The sequence below is a fragment of the Struthio camelus genome, chromosome 2, assembly GCF_040807025.1.
Source record: "Struthio camelus isolate bStrCam1 chromosome 2, bStrCam1.hap1, whole genome shotgun sequence".
NCBI classification, from domain to species: domain Eukaryota; kingdom Metazoa; phylum Chordata; class Aves; order Struthioniformes; family Struthionidae; genus Struthio; species Struthio camelus.
Window position 1 is genome coordinate 4,048,493 of NC_090943.1, and position 12,792 is coordinate 4,061,284.

At 47.5% G+C, this 12,792-nt stretch overlaps 1 protein-coding gene across 1 annotated transcript in view; it reads left to right on the forward strand.

Moving 5' to 3' along the window:
• The first annotated feature begins 136 nt into the window (after positions 1-136).
• KLHL40 (kelch like family member 40) overlaps positions 137-12,792 on the forward strand; it is a 22,646-nt gene continuing 9,990 nt past the window's right edge. The window contains exons 1-3 of the mRNA XM_009684191.2: positions 137-1,304; positions 3,751-6,475; positions 10,807-10,967. Coding sequence (XP_009682486.1) covers positions 5,330-6,475; positions 10,807-10,967 — 1,307 coding nt within the window. The 5' untranslated portion in view covers positions 137-1,304; positions 3,751-5,329. The remainder of the gene's footprint in view (positions 1,305-3,750; positions 6,476-10,806; positions 10,968-12,792) is intronic.

Sequence of the window (12,792 nt, forward strand, 5' to 3'; positions counted from 1 at the left end):
TCCGAGATGAGAGACAGGAGGATCTGTTCGCAGGTCTGCACGTTCCACCTCCAATTTTTACACAAGATAGGATATTGCTGACTTCAATAGAGACACATCTACGTGGCATTTTGCTGCAGCTTGATTTGTATTCACCGTTATTGTGACTCCACTTCCATGCTATTGCAATGCCACTAGCTGACTGCCATCGTGTAGCTTTTGTGGTAGAAGCCGTATTGTTTTTTTTCTTTGGGAGCCTTCCAAAATGTTGGAAGTTAGGGCAGATACTGTGCCTTGGTGGCACCTCTAGTCACATCCCAAAACCCTTTCAGCTGCCATGCACATCCATTTTCAACACAGGCTCTGCTGCTGGACATTAACAAATTTCTTGGTAGCTTCTTGGCCTCCCCATCATCTCAGATTTACCCTGTGCCATCAAAACAGCTAAAACATGATGTGTTTATTCCTAGTGTAAAATTCAGCTCTTCTCCTGAATATGTGTGTCCTTGCACAGCTGAAGACGTGCTGAGCTGCAGCAGACTGAGACCAAGGTCTCTGTGTCTTTTCGTGGCACAGCTCAGGTCTCTGGCTGCCTGGAAGGAGAAACAGAGTCACCGACCTCCTGATGTCAAAGTGAATGACTCACGTGGCAAAGCCCAGTGACTCTGCAGTGCCCTCCTGACTTGGATACTCTCGGAGAGAAAATAATCCATTCACTAAGAATCTAAATTTACCCAGCAGCTGCATCTCCTGGAGCTGCCAGAAGGAGCTAATCTTAGACACCATCTGAGCGAGTAATTTGTTATAGAGCCAGTGCATAGGGGAACTCAGGCTTTCCCCAACTTTGCATGAGGTTAACCCTTTGCCACTGTGCTCGGTTACTGCCACCATTAGAAGCCAAAGGGCCAGTGGCCAAAGTGGTGGTATTGCAGCAGTGTCTCTCACTGCTCAGCCCTGAGAAAGAGACAATCAATCAGCCTCAGCATATGCCTCTGTGGGAAAAGTCTACCCTGATCAAAACCTCCACAAGAGAGAACCATTGCCAGAGGCTCAAAACTGATGATTGCCTCAGATTCCACTGCTATCATCAGAAAGAAAAATGTATCCCCCAGCAAGCAGATGTGGCTGAGGCTCTCCAGCGCAGGGGGGTTCAGCCCAAGCCCCGAGAAATCCTATTGACTTGCCTGTGCATAAACAGAGATTGTAAAATGGCAACAACCAACCAGCGCACGCAAATAAAAACGAGGAATGAAGCAAGAGTAAACACACAAGCGATAAAAGAATGCAATGCCTGAGATGCAGCCTGGAAATGTGTAAGCTAATATGTAAGAAGAAAAAAAAATCCAAACTTCAACTATTTGATGGCTGAGACGATCTGAAGCTTTTGGCTGAGCTGCAACTAAAGCAATGCTAGCTTTTTCCTCCCAGTCCCAGAAGGGTTCACAAGAGGTGCACAATAGCTCCGAGAGCACCCCTAAGGTCTCCCCATTAGCACTATGTGGCTGTGTGAGCCACCCCAGAGCACAGAGTTGCTCAGAGGATTTTGGGTCCACCAGCTTGGCCCTCTGTCCCACCAGGCCATAGCAAAAACTTCCCTGGGGAAGGCCCACCTTTAGCTGAGCTGAATGTGCCTGTGCTCAGGAGCCAGAGAGCTCTCTGTTTCATAGAGGGATGTCTTGGGGTGGTCAGTCTGGGCCATGTGTGCTGGCTACATCGTTCTGATGGCAGGGCTTGGGATGGCTGCAGCTGTATTGAGCCGATATAGTAAAAAATAGTGTTGGCAGGAAACAAAAGGCTGGGGATTACATGTATGAATGTTGCCACAAGCTGTCACTAAGATAGTGTCCCAGTTCTGCTGTGATTAGAAGGCACTGGGAATAGTTAAGATTGTCTAGTCTGAATTCATTATTTAAGATCTCTCTAGAGTGAATGGCGAGACACAGCCGTCACCAGAGTCCTCTCCTCTAAGGCAAGTGTCTAATTCAGGTGTGGTGAATCAGTTCCCAGAGATGCCTGTCTCCCCCTGTGCTCTTAGGGAGCCTAAACTCTACACCCTTCACCCTGAGAGAGCTAAGACTAGGTGGGTGACAACCCACCTTCATTTCTCTGGAGCATTTCAGACTACTAATGGCTGATTTGGGTTCTTTTCTGTCAGGCTCTAGAATGGTCTGGTTTCACTTTACAGAGCCAAATGAAGCCTGGAAGTCCCATCTCTGCCAGTGGCTTCCTATATGGTCCTGGATGAGTCAGCTTCACTCACAGACCACTCAGAAATAGGGCTGTTCTCTGCCTGGATGAGGTTTGGTTTTCCTGCCAAAGCAAGGCACGATGATGAAGGAACTAAAATCCAGCTGCTGATTTCACAGATGATAGCAGACCTCATGCCAAGGTTGTCTACTCCGTGGGGTTTTCCACCTGCCAAAGGATGGAAAGGTTCAATGAGTTCTGCTGCTCCAGAGAAGTCTTCACCAAAGTGAAATTTGGAGGGGAGGGGGAAAGCCCTTTTATAGACAACATAGACCCAAAACAACAGCTCTCAGGCCCTGTTTTCCTGGAAATAGCACTGGTCTCCATAAATCCATTTGTTTCTGAAGTGATGAGTCTTACACGTGCAGGTGGATCAGTGGTTCCCTCCTCACCAGTGAGCTGTTGCTCATGGAGTTGAACCCATAGTCACGTGAGCCCAAGCCAGTCCTCGTTTCCAATCAGCTGGATTGGCCGAAGGCAGATATGTGTCCTAGGCCTTTGTACTTATTCTGGGAGCTGTGACTCAGGATAGGTCTCGCTGCATTTAGTGGTATCACCTTATGATGGGAAATATGAAGAGAGAGCACTCTGGAAAAAGTGGGTTTCTTCCCAAGTTTTGGAGCCAGCCCAGCAGCTGTGTCAAGCCACTGAAGCCGACAGACCCAACAGGGGGTTTGTGGCTAAGGCAGTGCTCTTGCCCTAGGTGGGACACGAACCTGGGAGAAGCCACAGACCCACCCATAGGTTGGGATCTTCTCTGGAAAAGGATCAGCTGCAGCTGCATTTTAGCAGCAGCACCTCGTGATATGGGGAATGCAATAGCAAGCCTCGGAGGGCAGCACACACTGATCAGCACAGAGAAAAGGAAAAAGCGCCAGGGCTCAAGGGAGATTACAGGCAGAGGAGAAAAATCCCAAACAATAGCAAGACCACACAGGATTAATTTGGGAAAAGTGCAAAAACTAGTGAGGGAAGGGAGAGGGGAGGATAGGGGCTGTCCAGCCCCAGACATCTGGGAGCAGAGGAACATTTTTGAAGGAAGACCCAGCTCAAAGAGCAGCGCTTGTCCTCTGATTCCCTGTAACAGATGAGCAGCACAGCAGAAGAGCTTATGACCTGAGCTCTGAAAACAGCCTATGATTATGTCTCTGCTATATTGGTACACCCCCAGATGCTGCTGGAACCTCAGCAGTATAAAAGTGCTTCACACCAGTATAGCTCCCTCCCCTTTCCCACTTATGTGGATAACCATTATGGCACAAAGCACTTTTATAAAGATATCCATGCAAGGGCAAGGGGTTATGTGGCTTTAAATACACCAAGAAGAGCGGCTAATACCCTTGCATAGACTTAATTAAATTGTTAATTAAATTTGTGCCATCTCTGAGTGTCAGCCAGCCCAGAGGGTCCATAATAAGGGAGATAAAATAAAACAGACTCATGTAGAAGTTTTACAATAGGTATAAATAATTATAGTTACTCCACTCACCTATGTCTGTCAAAACGAATTTTCTTCCTCAACAGCTCCACGGAAAGAGCTGTTTTCCATTCTCTGCCTCATGCTGTGTGTCCATTGCAAGAACCAGCTGCTTGCTCTGTGGGCAGTACTGATGGAAACCTGTCTCCAGCAGGAAATCTTCTGTGTGGAATCTCTAACAGCCAACAGAGGATGAGCTGTTGACTTTTTCCTGAAAATCAGGAGTGTGTGTTCAAAGGGAGGCTCTGAGAAGGTCTCTTTTCAACTTTATATTCACAAAAAGCAGAGGAACTTACTGTGTATGGGAGTGCTGCATTTCTAAGGCTTAGAAGGAGCTGATGGACCTGAATCCATAGTGTGAGGCCATATGGGGCTTTCTGGACATCCGTGGGCCTGCTGACAGGACACAGGACCTGCCAGAGACTTCAGCCTTTCTGGAGCATCAGCTGGAAGCCAGACGGGCCCTAATGTGGCTCTAAACTCTTACACGTGGGTGTTGAATGAAGTCTATATCATCTCAGTTGACCTTAGCAGGATACCCCTACTCCACAGGAGATACCTGTGTTTAGATGGCCCTATCTGTGAGTTGAAGCTTATCTTTGGGTCCCTTTACTTCAGTTCCACCTCAGACGTTCAATCTGTCACCAAGAGGCGGAAAAGGTGGATATATTAATGATAAGGCATCCAGAGACTATGCTCGTGGGGACCACGCACATATGGCAGACAAAACACAGCCCTCCTGCTCCTAGACTGCTGGACCCTCCACCTTCATTGCGACTTTTCAGTAACTTCCAGCATAGGTTTCATCTCACACGCCCATGTGTAAAAAGTTCTCTCTCAATTTCCCACCCCCTTCCCGATCCCTTCTCCCTGAAAAGTGATTTCAGAGGAGAATAAAGAACAAACCTTTGCAGAAAACCAGTCCTGGGTATGAGCTGAGTAGACTCAGGGATGCCACAAAGCCCACATAAGGTGCTCCCTTATTACATCTCTCCAGCTTTGACTTTGTGGTCTATTTTCAGAATAGCAAAAGGTTTAGCAGTTTTGGAGCACTAAGTTTAGCTGTTTAGGGAGAAGGACCTACCTAGCCCTGCTATGCATGACCCAGAAGATGGATTGAGATCTTTGATTCATCTGGAGGGGAAGTTGCTTCCCAAGCGCAACGGTGGAGCCATTCGATCACACACGTCTCCCCTCATGGGACGGCAGGAAAGCTCACGTTCCCTCAGCGGTGACTCATAAGCTGACAGACTGTTCCTGATGCATCGAGGCTAGTAGTACAGCTGTTTCCCCGGCCCCCTCCCTTCCCACTTGTCCAATGTGTCATATTAAAGAGAGATCGGCTTACACATGCTCCAATATGGATCCCTTAAGCTTTGTAATGCTGTGGCTATATATAAAGCCCGACGCTGGAAGCTGAAGTACACAGACAGCTGCGATAGTAGCAAGCATTTCACGTTCGCAGTGCTCTGACAGTCTGGAAGCAAGGGAGAACTGTGCACTCAGTTTTGTGTAAGTTTCTTTACCAAGGGCTCAGATATTGATACAGATAAATAGTTATAGATAAACAGAGAGAGAGAGAGAGAAAAAAAGAACAACTGGGAAAAAAAGCAATTACTCAGCACCATGGCTCTGCCTTTTGATCAAGTGGAAGAACTGCGCCTCTACCAGCAAACTCTTCTCCAGGATGGACTCAAAGACATGTTGGACCACAGTAAGTTTCTGGACTGTGTCTTAAAAGTCAAGGGGAAGGAGTTTCCTTGCCATCGGCTGGTGCTGGCAGCTTGCAGCCCGTACTTCCGGGCGATGTTCCTCTCAGATACGGAAGAGAGCAAGAAGAGGGAGGTCAGTTTGGAAGATGTTGATCCAGATGTCATGGGCAAGATCCTCCATTATATCTACACCTCTGAGCTGGAGATCACAGAGCAGAACGTGCAGGACATCTTCTCTGTGGCCAACATGTTCCAGATCCCTTCCATCTTTACTGTCTGTGTGTCCTTTCTGCAGAAGCGGCTCTGCCTCAGCAACTGTTTGGCTATCTTCAGGCTGGGGTTGATGCTGGACTGTGCCCGGCTGGCTGTAGCGGCTCGGGATTTCATCTGCGATCGCTTTGCACTGGTCTCCCGGGATGAGGAGTTCTACCAGCTCTCCCCAGATGAGCTCATTGCCATCATCTCCAGTGACTCCCTCAATATTGAGAAAGAGGAGACAGTCTTTGAAGTGGTGATGAAGTGGGCAGGGACCAAGGACCGTGAGAACCGGCAGAAGGCCTTACCTGTTGTCTTTGAAAGCATCCGCTTCCGCCTCATGCCCAAAGACTATATCAAGGACCACGTGGAGAAGCATGCCATGGTGAAGTCCAGCCCAGAGCTGCTCAAGAAACTGCAGATCGTGAAGGATGCCCAGCAAGGCAAATTCACTGTGGTGAAGAAGAAGAAAGTGAAGAAAAGCAGTGAAAAGCAAGCAAAAGACAATGCTGTCAATGGAGCAGTGGATGAGGAAGAAGAGATAGAGGAGGATGCCCTTCCAGGGATCTTAAATGACACAATGCGCTTTGGGATGTTCCTCCAGGACCTCATTTTCATGGTGAGCGACAGTGGAGCAGTGGCCTACGATCCCACAGCCAATGAGTGTTATTTTGCCTCCCTGTCTGCTCAGATCCCAAAGAACCACATCAGTCTGGTGACCAAAGAAAACCAGATCTTCATTGTCGGAGGACTGTACTACAATGAGGATAGCAAAGAAGACCCCATGAGTTCCTACTTCCTACAGGTACTAGCTTTATTTTTCCCTTATTTCTTTGGACAATTACGGGCATCACTAGTCTTTAGCTTCCATGTGATGCCCGTAATATCCATTGTCACATGATGCTAAAATGAAAATTATAAATGAAGGTGATCATTCTCCCTGTATTTTTAGTGTAGATCTCACTGAGGGGGTTTTCCAGCCATTGAGGAATAAGGCTGGAACAGGTAGGTAATGGGAATAAGCCTTTCGGATCCAAATCCTGAGCACAAGTCCAGTTCAGTTAATGCATTTGGTCCAGCCCTGGCTGCCACAGGGCACGGTAACTGGAGGTTAGCAGAACCATGTTTTGATTCAGCTTTGTGACCATTAGGTTCTCTGGGTATGAACGCCCAGCAAAACATAGGGGTGGCTTTACCAGGTGCTAGCACAGGGAACAACAGCAGCTACAGCCACACAGCAAACTCTCCAAGGCATGAGAACATGTCCTTCACCTACCAATACGTGTCCCTTTTCCAATGCCGTTCTTGACCGTGGATGAAGGCAACACGTGGGCTATTTTCAGCTCAGAGTCTCTGCCTTAGCCGTTTCCCATCTTGTGCAGGGGAAAATCATGGTGGATGTCTTTTGGGATTCCCCCAAGGAAGAAGTGGCTGTTCTAACTCAGCAATAATCAAAGCTATAATTAGATCAGCAAGATCTGAACTAGCCTAGGCTGCAGTCCAGGAGCACTTTCCCAGTAGACAGCCAACACAAGGCACCTACCCTTCCTGACAGCCCTGTAAGAATCCAGTAGATCATCGGCCCTTCTTCTCCCAATGCTCAGAAATCCTGTTGTATTTCTCCTGTGGCTCACGTCTGTTCTAGGAGGAAGCAATAATATTAGTCTCCAGGCTAATGCTTTATCGCATGGGTAGGTCTATATACCTGCACCATGCGTGCAGGGACTGTGCTTGTCCTTGCCTTGAAAGGGTTCATACCCGCTCTGCCAGGTGTCAGGCTATGGAGCCCATACAGCCCGTGTGAAACCCGTGAAACAAGGAGCCAGCGGGAAGCAAATACAGCCTTAGAAAGTGAGATGGAGAGTGAAGAGAGTGGGAGCACCAGGGGAAATGCTGTTCCACATACAGCCCTTTGCACTGAAGAGGAGCTTTGACAGCAGAGGATGTGGCCAGCTCCAATGCTCAGCTACGTGGAGCAGATAAACAGGCTGCTTTGTATTCAGCCGGCACGTATGTCTAATGATCAATACTCCCGTCAGTTGCTGGCCCAGCAAGGTAATGCATATGTACTTGCCTGTCTTCCTTCCCCTTCCCCGAGGGCTTTTCTCTGCAATTAGCAGCTACACCAATTAGCCACCTTTTAGCATACTATATAGGGAAGGGAACAGCACTGCTACCAGCTGCTCTGGCTCACCTCACATGGGAACTGAGGACCCGTCTCACCTCCAGGACCCTTCTGCCTTAAGCATAGCCTTACAATGCAGCAGCTGCCCGGCCTTACTGCAGCCTTGACTCTATTAGCAGAAGTGCAGCAAGAAGGTCATTGGAAGTGATTTCTTCCCTTTGAACAGGCACTTGTGAGACCACATCTGGATGCTGTGTCCAGACTCAAGCCTCTCAGTGCAAGAAAGATGTTGAGTTACTGGAGCAAGTCCAGCAGAGGCCACCAAGATGGTCAGGGCTGGAGAATGATATGGACAGGGAGAGGCTGAGAGCTGGGTCTGTTCAACCTGGAGAAGAAAAGGGGAAGAGAAGACTTCGTTGGTGTCTGCAGCTACCTAATGGAAGGGTATAGAGAAGCCAGGTCCAGACTTTCTTGCAGAGGCACACAGAAAGGACAAGTGGCAACGGCCAGCAGTTGCAGTAAGAGAAATTTCAGTTAGCTATAAAGAAAACTTTCACAACAGAAGCGATGCAGTACTTGAATGGGGTCCAGAGAGGCTGCAAGACCTCTGTCCTTGGAGACATGCAGCATGTGACCGGACAAAGCCCTGAGCAATTTGCTCTAACTTCAAAATTGTCCCTGCTTTGAGCGGGAGGGTAGACCAGAGACCTTCAGAAGTCCCTTCAATCTAAATTATTCTGTGATTCTAAATTGCAAACAGCAATATTTCTATATTCCGCTCCCAATTTCCCACCGACTCAGTGAAAGTGAAGCTTGGAGCATCTCGTGGTCATTTTTAGCTCCTTCCCCGTAAGAAGGAGACAGTGGTCCTTCTACAGCTTGCTGATGCACTCGTGTTTGGGAGCTGCAGACAAGTCCCAGGGCTGGAAGGTGCTGTCAGATTGCAAAGATGTGATTTATTGCTATCAATTTCATCATGTAGCTCACTGTTCCCTTATGAGTAAAAGCTCTTTTGAGCCTTTTTCAGCTGAAACTTCACACAGACGTAGAGAGGCAGTGCTATGATAAACCCTTGATTCATCATGTCAGTGCAGCAGCATCTTATACCTTCTGAGTCTCTGTCTGTCCTGACAGATTTCAGAGCCACAGCCCTCCTGCTGAAGCCAGGAGAGTTGGGTCAGGGATAGTTTAGACTTAAAGACAGGCACCGATATATATAAATTCTGATAAATCCCAGAGGTCTTGCAAATTTTGGCAGGAACAAAATGATTCCATTGACATTTCAGATGGAATAGGCTATCCTTCATTTGTCACTTCTAAAATTTATGCCTTGAAAACAATGCTAAATCCATCAAGAAGCTGGAACTATCCCAGTGACTGAGCCGTTCAGTCCTCTGCTATAAATAACATGTATGCGCACCACAAATTACAAAGAGACAATAACCACAGGCACCCAACCGAGGCCAAGTGTCTGGGGACAACCCAGCAAATTGGAAGCTCTTTGGCCCCAGCTGACAACAAACAGTGCTTCAGGCAATGCTCCATCACAACTTCCTCTTGCAGAGTCCCACCAAGCTGGCTGCAGTAGGTCACCCAGACTTCACCCACTCCTCCACTGACCCTCTGGACTAAAAATGTTGCCCCATTCTACAGTTTCCATCAAGCTGAGGTGCCCAGAGAGTCCCTAGTCCCGTGCAGCCTCATAATCTTTCACATTTCTCTCTGGTGGGAGGTAAGGCTATGCCTTGATCTACAGATGTCCAAGTACTTACTTGCATCTCATCTCAGAACTGCCCCTTCCTCCACAGCAGGGCTTGTCTGGACTCCCACACTTGAGGCTCACACATATAGTCATGACAGAGCAAGGGCTAAACCTGGCTCTTGTCCATCCAGAGCTCTAGGCAACAGGACAAACTTGCCCATAATGCGCAACAGGGCTTATCATCAACTCTGATCTTTCCAAATGAGCCTTTTAATTCTTGGTGCCAATGGAGGGCTCTGCTCTCAGATATACCAGGCATTATCCCTCTAGCATTAGCTGAGGTTTAGCCATCTGATCTACTAGCTTTGCATGGATCAGTCTTCCTGTCCATCAGATGTGGCTAACAGGACACTCTGGCCAGCATGAAGAGCTGCCATCTTTGTAGTACCGCCTCAGTTTCACTGTACCATGTATATAGGCAGATATTGTGTAATTAGCTTTTCTGCAGACACATTTCATCTCACAAACTGTCATACACCCTGAGGTGAGACGATGGGACCAAATCAGTAACTTGTAGTCCCTCCTCTGGCTCAGCAGAAACAATTAATTAGGACATTTTATTCCCAAATCACTGCTTCAATTCACCAATAGGGCAGTAAACAGACAGAAGAAAGCAGAGATAAGCACCATGGTTTCAAATTTCATGAGAAGCATGATCATGATCATTTGCCAGGAAGGAGAAGAATTGCTGGAAGAAGAAGCCATTTTACTCTCAGCTTGGTCAGGGGAGTGAGCTATGTTAGCGGCATTGCAGCCAGCAGGCTGCTACCTCGCAGAGATGAAAAATATCAGGATGAAATCCTGTGACATGTCTTACAGCTGGAGAGGTCTGGATAAAATTTCTAAGGCTACAGTATCTCAGCTCCTCCAGCCTCAGGAACTCTCTGTTATAAGTACAAGGTGAGACCCTTGCATCCCGAGACGACCAAACTTTTTCCTAGTCTAGCCTTTCGTGTACAGAGCAGAACATGTGCCTGCAGGAGCAATTCTGCTCTTACACCTTCTGGTGAGATAAATGTCTGATGATATATGACTTGGATTTGCACTAAGACCCCATCCTGCACCAGCTGCAGCAGCAACAGGTAAGGTGCAGGCAGAGAACGGTCCTGCAGAGTACGCCCACCAGGAGTGACCAAGCTCGACATGGGAATGGACTCTGCTCATTGCCCCGAACCCTGCTTTAAGCTAAGCAATCAGGCAGGGCGAACCTATCCTCTCTTACACGCTAATGGCTGTGTCTTCCTTTCAGTATGACCACCTGGACTCAGACTGGCTGGGGATGCCCCCCCTGCCCTCTCCTCGCTGCCTTTTCGGCCTAGGAGAGGCAGAAAACTCCATTTTTGTGGTCGGAGGGAAAGAACTGAAAGAAGGAGAAAAGACCTTGGACTCTGTCTTGTGTTACGACCGGCAGTAAGTGTGTGTGCGCGAGTGCGGGAAGGGAGATGTTTTATAGGAGAAAGAGAAGCAGCTGGCTTGCAAATGACTCTGTCTCTGCAGGGACCAAACAGTTTTGGAGACAGGGCTTGAAGTTCAGATCTAAACACAGAGACCACAGGGATTATTTCAAGACGTACCTTGGGGCTCTGAGCGATCTCTATCCAGCTGCTTGGTTTATTGCAATTGAAGCTACTGGGGATGGAAGTCATAATGGGGATATTATGTTATCAGGACTGAACTTTGAAGATGCTCACATGGGACACATATAGATGAGCAAGGGGAATTTTTCCTTCTGCTCTTCATTGTCACATGCCCATCGGCTCGAGGTTCAGCGACCTTCACTGTAGTCTAGGAGCACTGGGAGCGTGTTTGGTCAGGAAAGCGTGGTTTGAAAGTACTCAGATCTGGCACTGAAATGGGCTGGGAAGAGGGGGCTCTTCTGCTTCCTTGCAAGATGTGGCTACTCTTTTTCCTACTAATGAACTTTGCTCAGTCCTACAAAACTATGCATCTGTCCAGACTATCCCAGTTGACCTATTGCAATAAAGCACTGCACAGCCTTGTAATAATCATCTGGAGGCTTAATATCAGATTATTTTTGTATAAAGGGCTCTGAACCACGCTATGCCGTGAGCTTTATTAAAAGGTACCATCCAGTTCTGCTTACACAAGGCAGAGATCTCCAAAAGACTGTTCCTGCCTGCCCCAAAAAAGCCGGAGCAGTAAGCGTTAACAAGCCTTTGCTCAGTTTATATTTAGATGTGTGTGCTGCAAAGTCTGTTTTATAGGCAGAGATTTGAAACCAGCTTCCATTCCCACAGAACGTGGCATTTATCTGCCTCGGCAAACCCTCTGAGGAATGGCATTTCTCTTGCTCGAAGTGTGCAGAGGGTGGTTTGAATACAGGGCTGAAGCTGGCAGAGATAACGATCAGCACCACTTCTTGTTTTAGGTGAAGATTTCAACTGTAACGAGCCGTGGAGAGGGCAAACTGCTGATCTATGGGATCATGCATTTTATTTAGGCCTGCATATCTCCCCACTGAACCTAACTGATTAATTTAGGTGTGATGAGCCTTCCCTTAGGTCCAGATCACCATGAATACACCCAAATTTCAGAGGCCTCCATTTTTGGCTACGCAGCTCAAACAAATTAAGAAGTAAAAATAAAGGCTTGATTCTTAAGTGTGCCAAAGCCCCACTGGAGGACGGACCTGGAGACTCTGCCATGAAAGATCAGTGGGGCTGAAAGATCAGAGATACTGGTCTGGGTCTCCAAAGTCTTATAGCTGCACTGTCTGCTCGGCTGACCTGCCTTGCTGTGGGAGCTGGCTCAGAGGTTTCAGCACAGCGCTGCACTGCATCATATGGACATATCCCCCAGTGCCTCCTTGCTGAGTGCTGGCAAACCAAAGCACCTCAAAACTGAAGGCAACAGCCAAGAAGTAAATGTGCCATCAGGATCTTGTATCCCTCAATCCCCCTTTTATTTCTTTTATACATAATGCAGAAGTCTCTGTCTCGTTTGCATCTGATGGCTAGTGCTTGTAAATGAGGTAAGGCCCTGAGAAAAGAGGTGGTGTGTATGCACAAAGATCAAACGCAAAGGATGCTGCAGAAAAGAATGAGCATTACCATAAGCATCCTGCATATAATTTTATTTTTCCTTTTTTTTTTTAGTATCGCAATATTTACTGGTTGAATATTATCTCATTGGAAAACCTGGTATTTTTAAGACTGTGTTTTCAGTTTGCTAGGATCTGCACTCATCTTTCAGTCTTGAAAGTGCTGTGTACTCT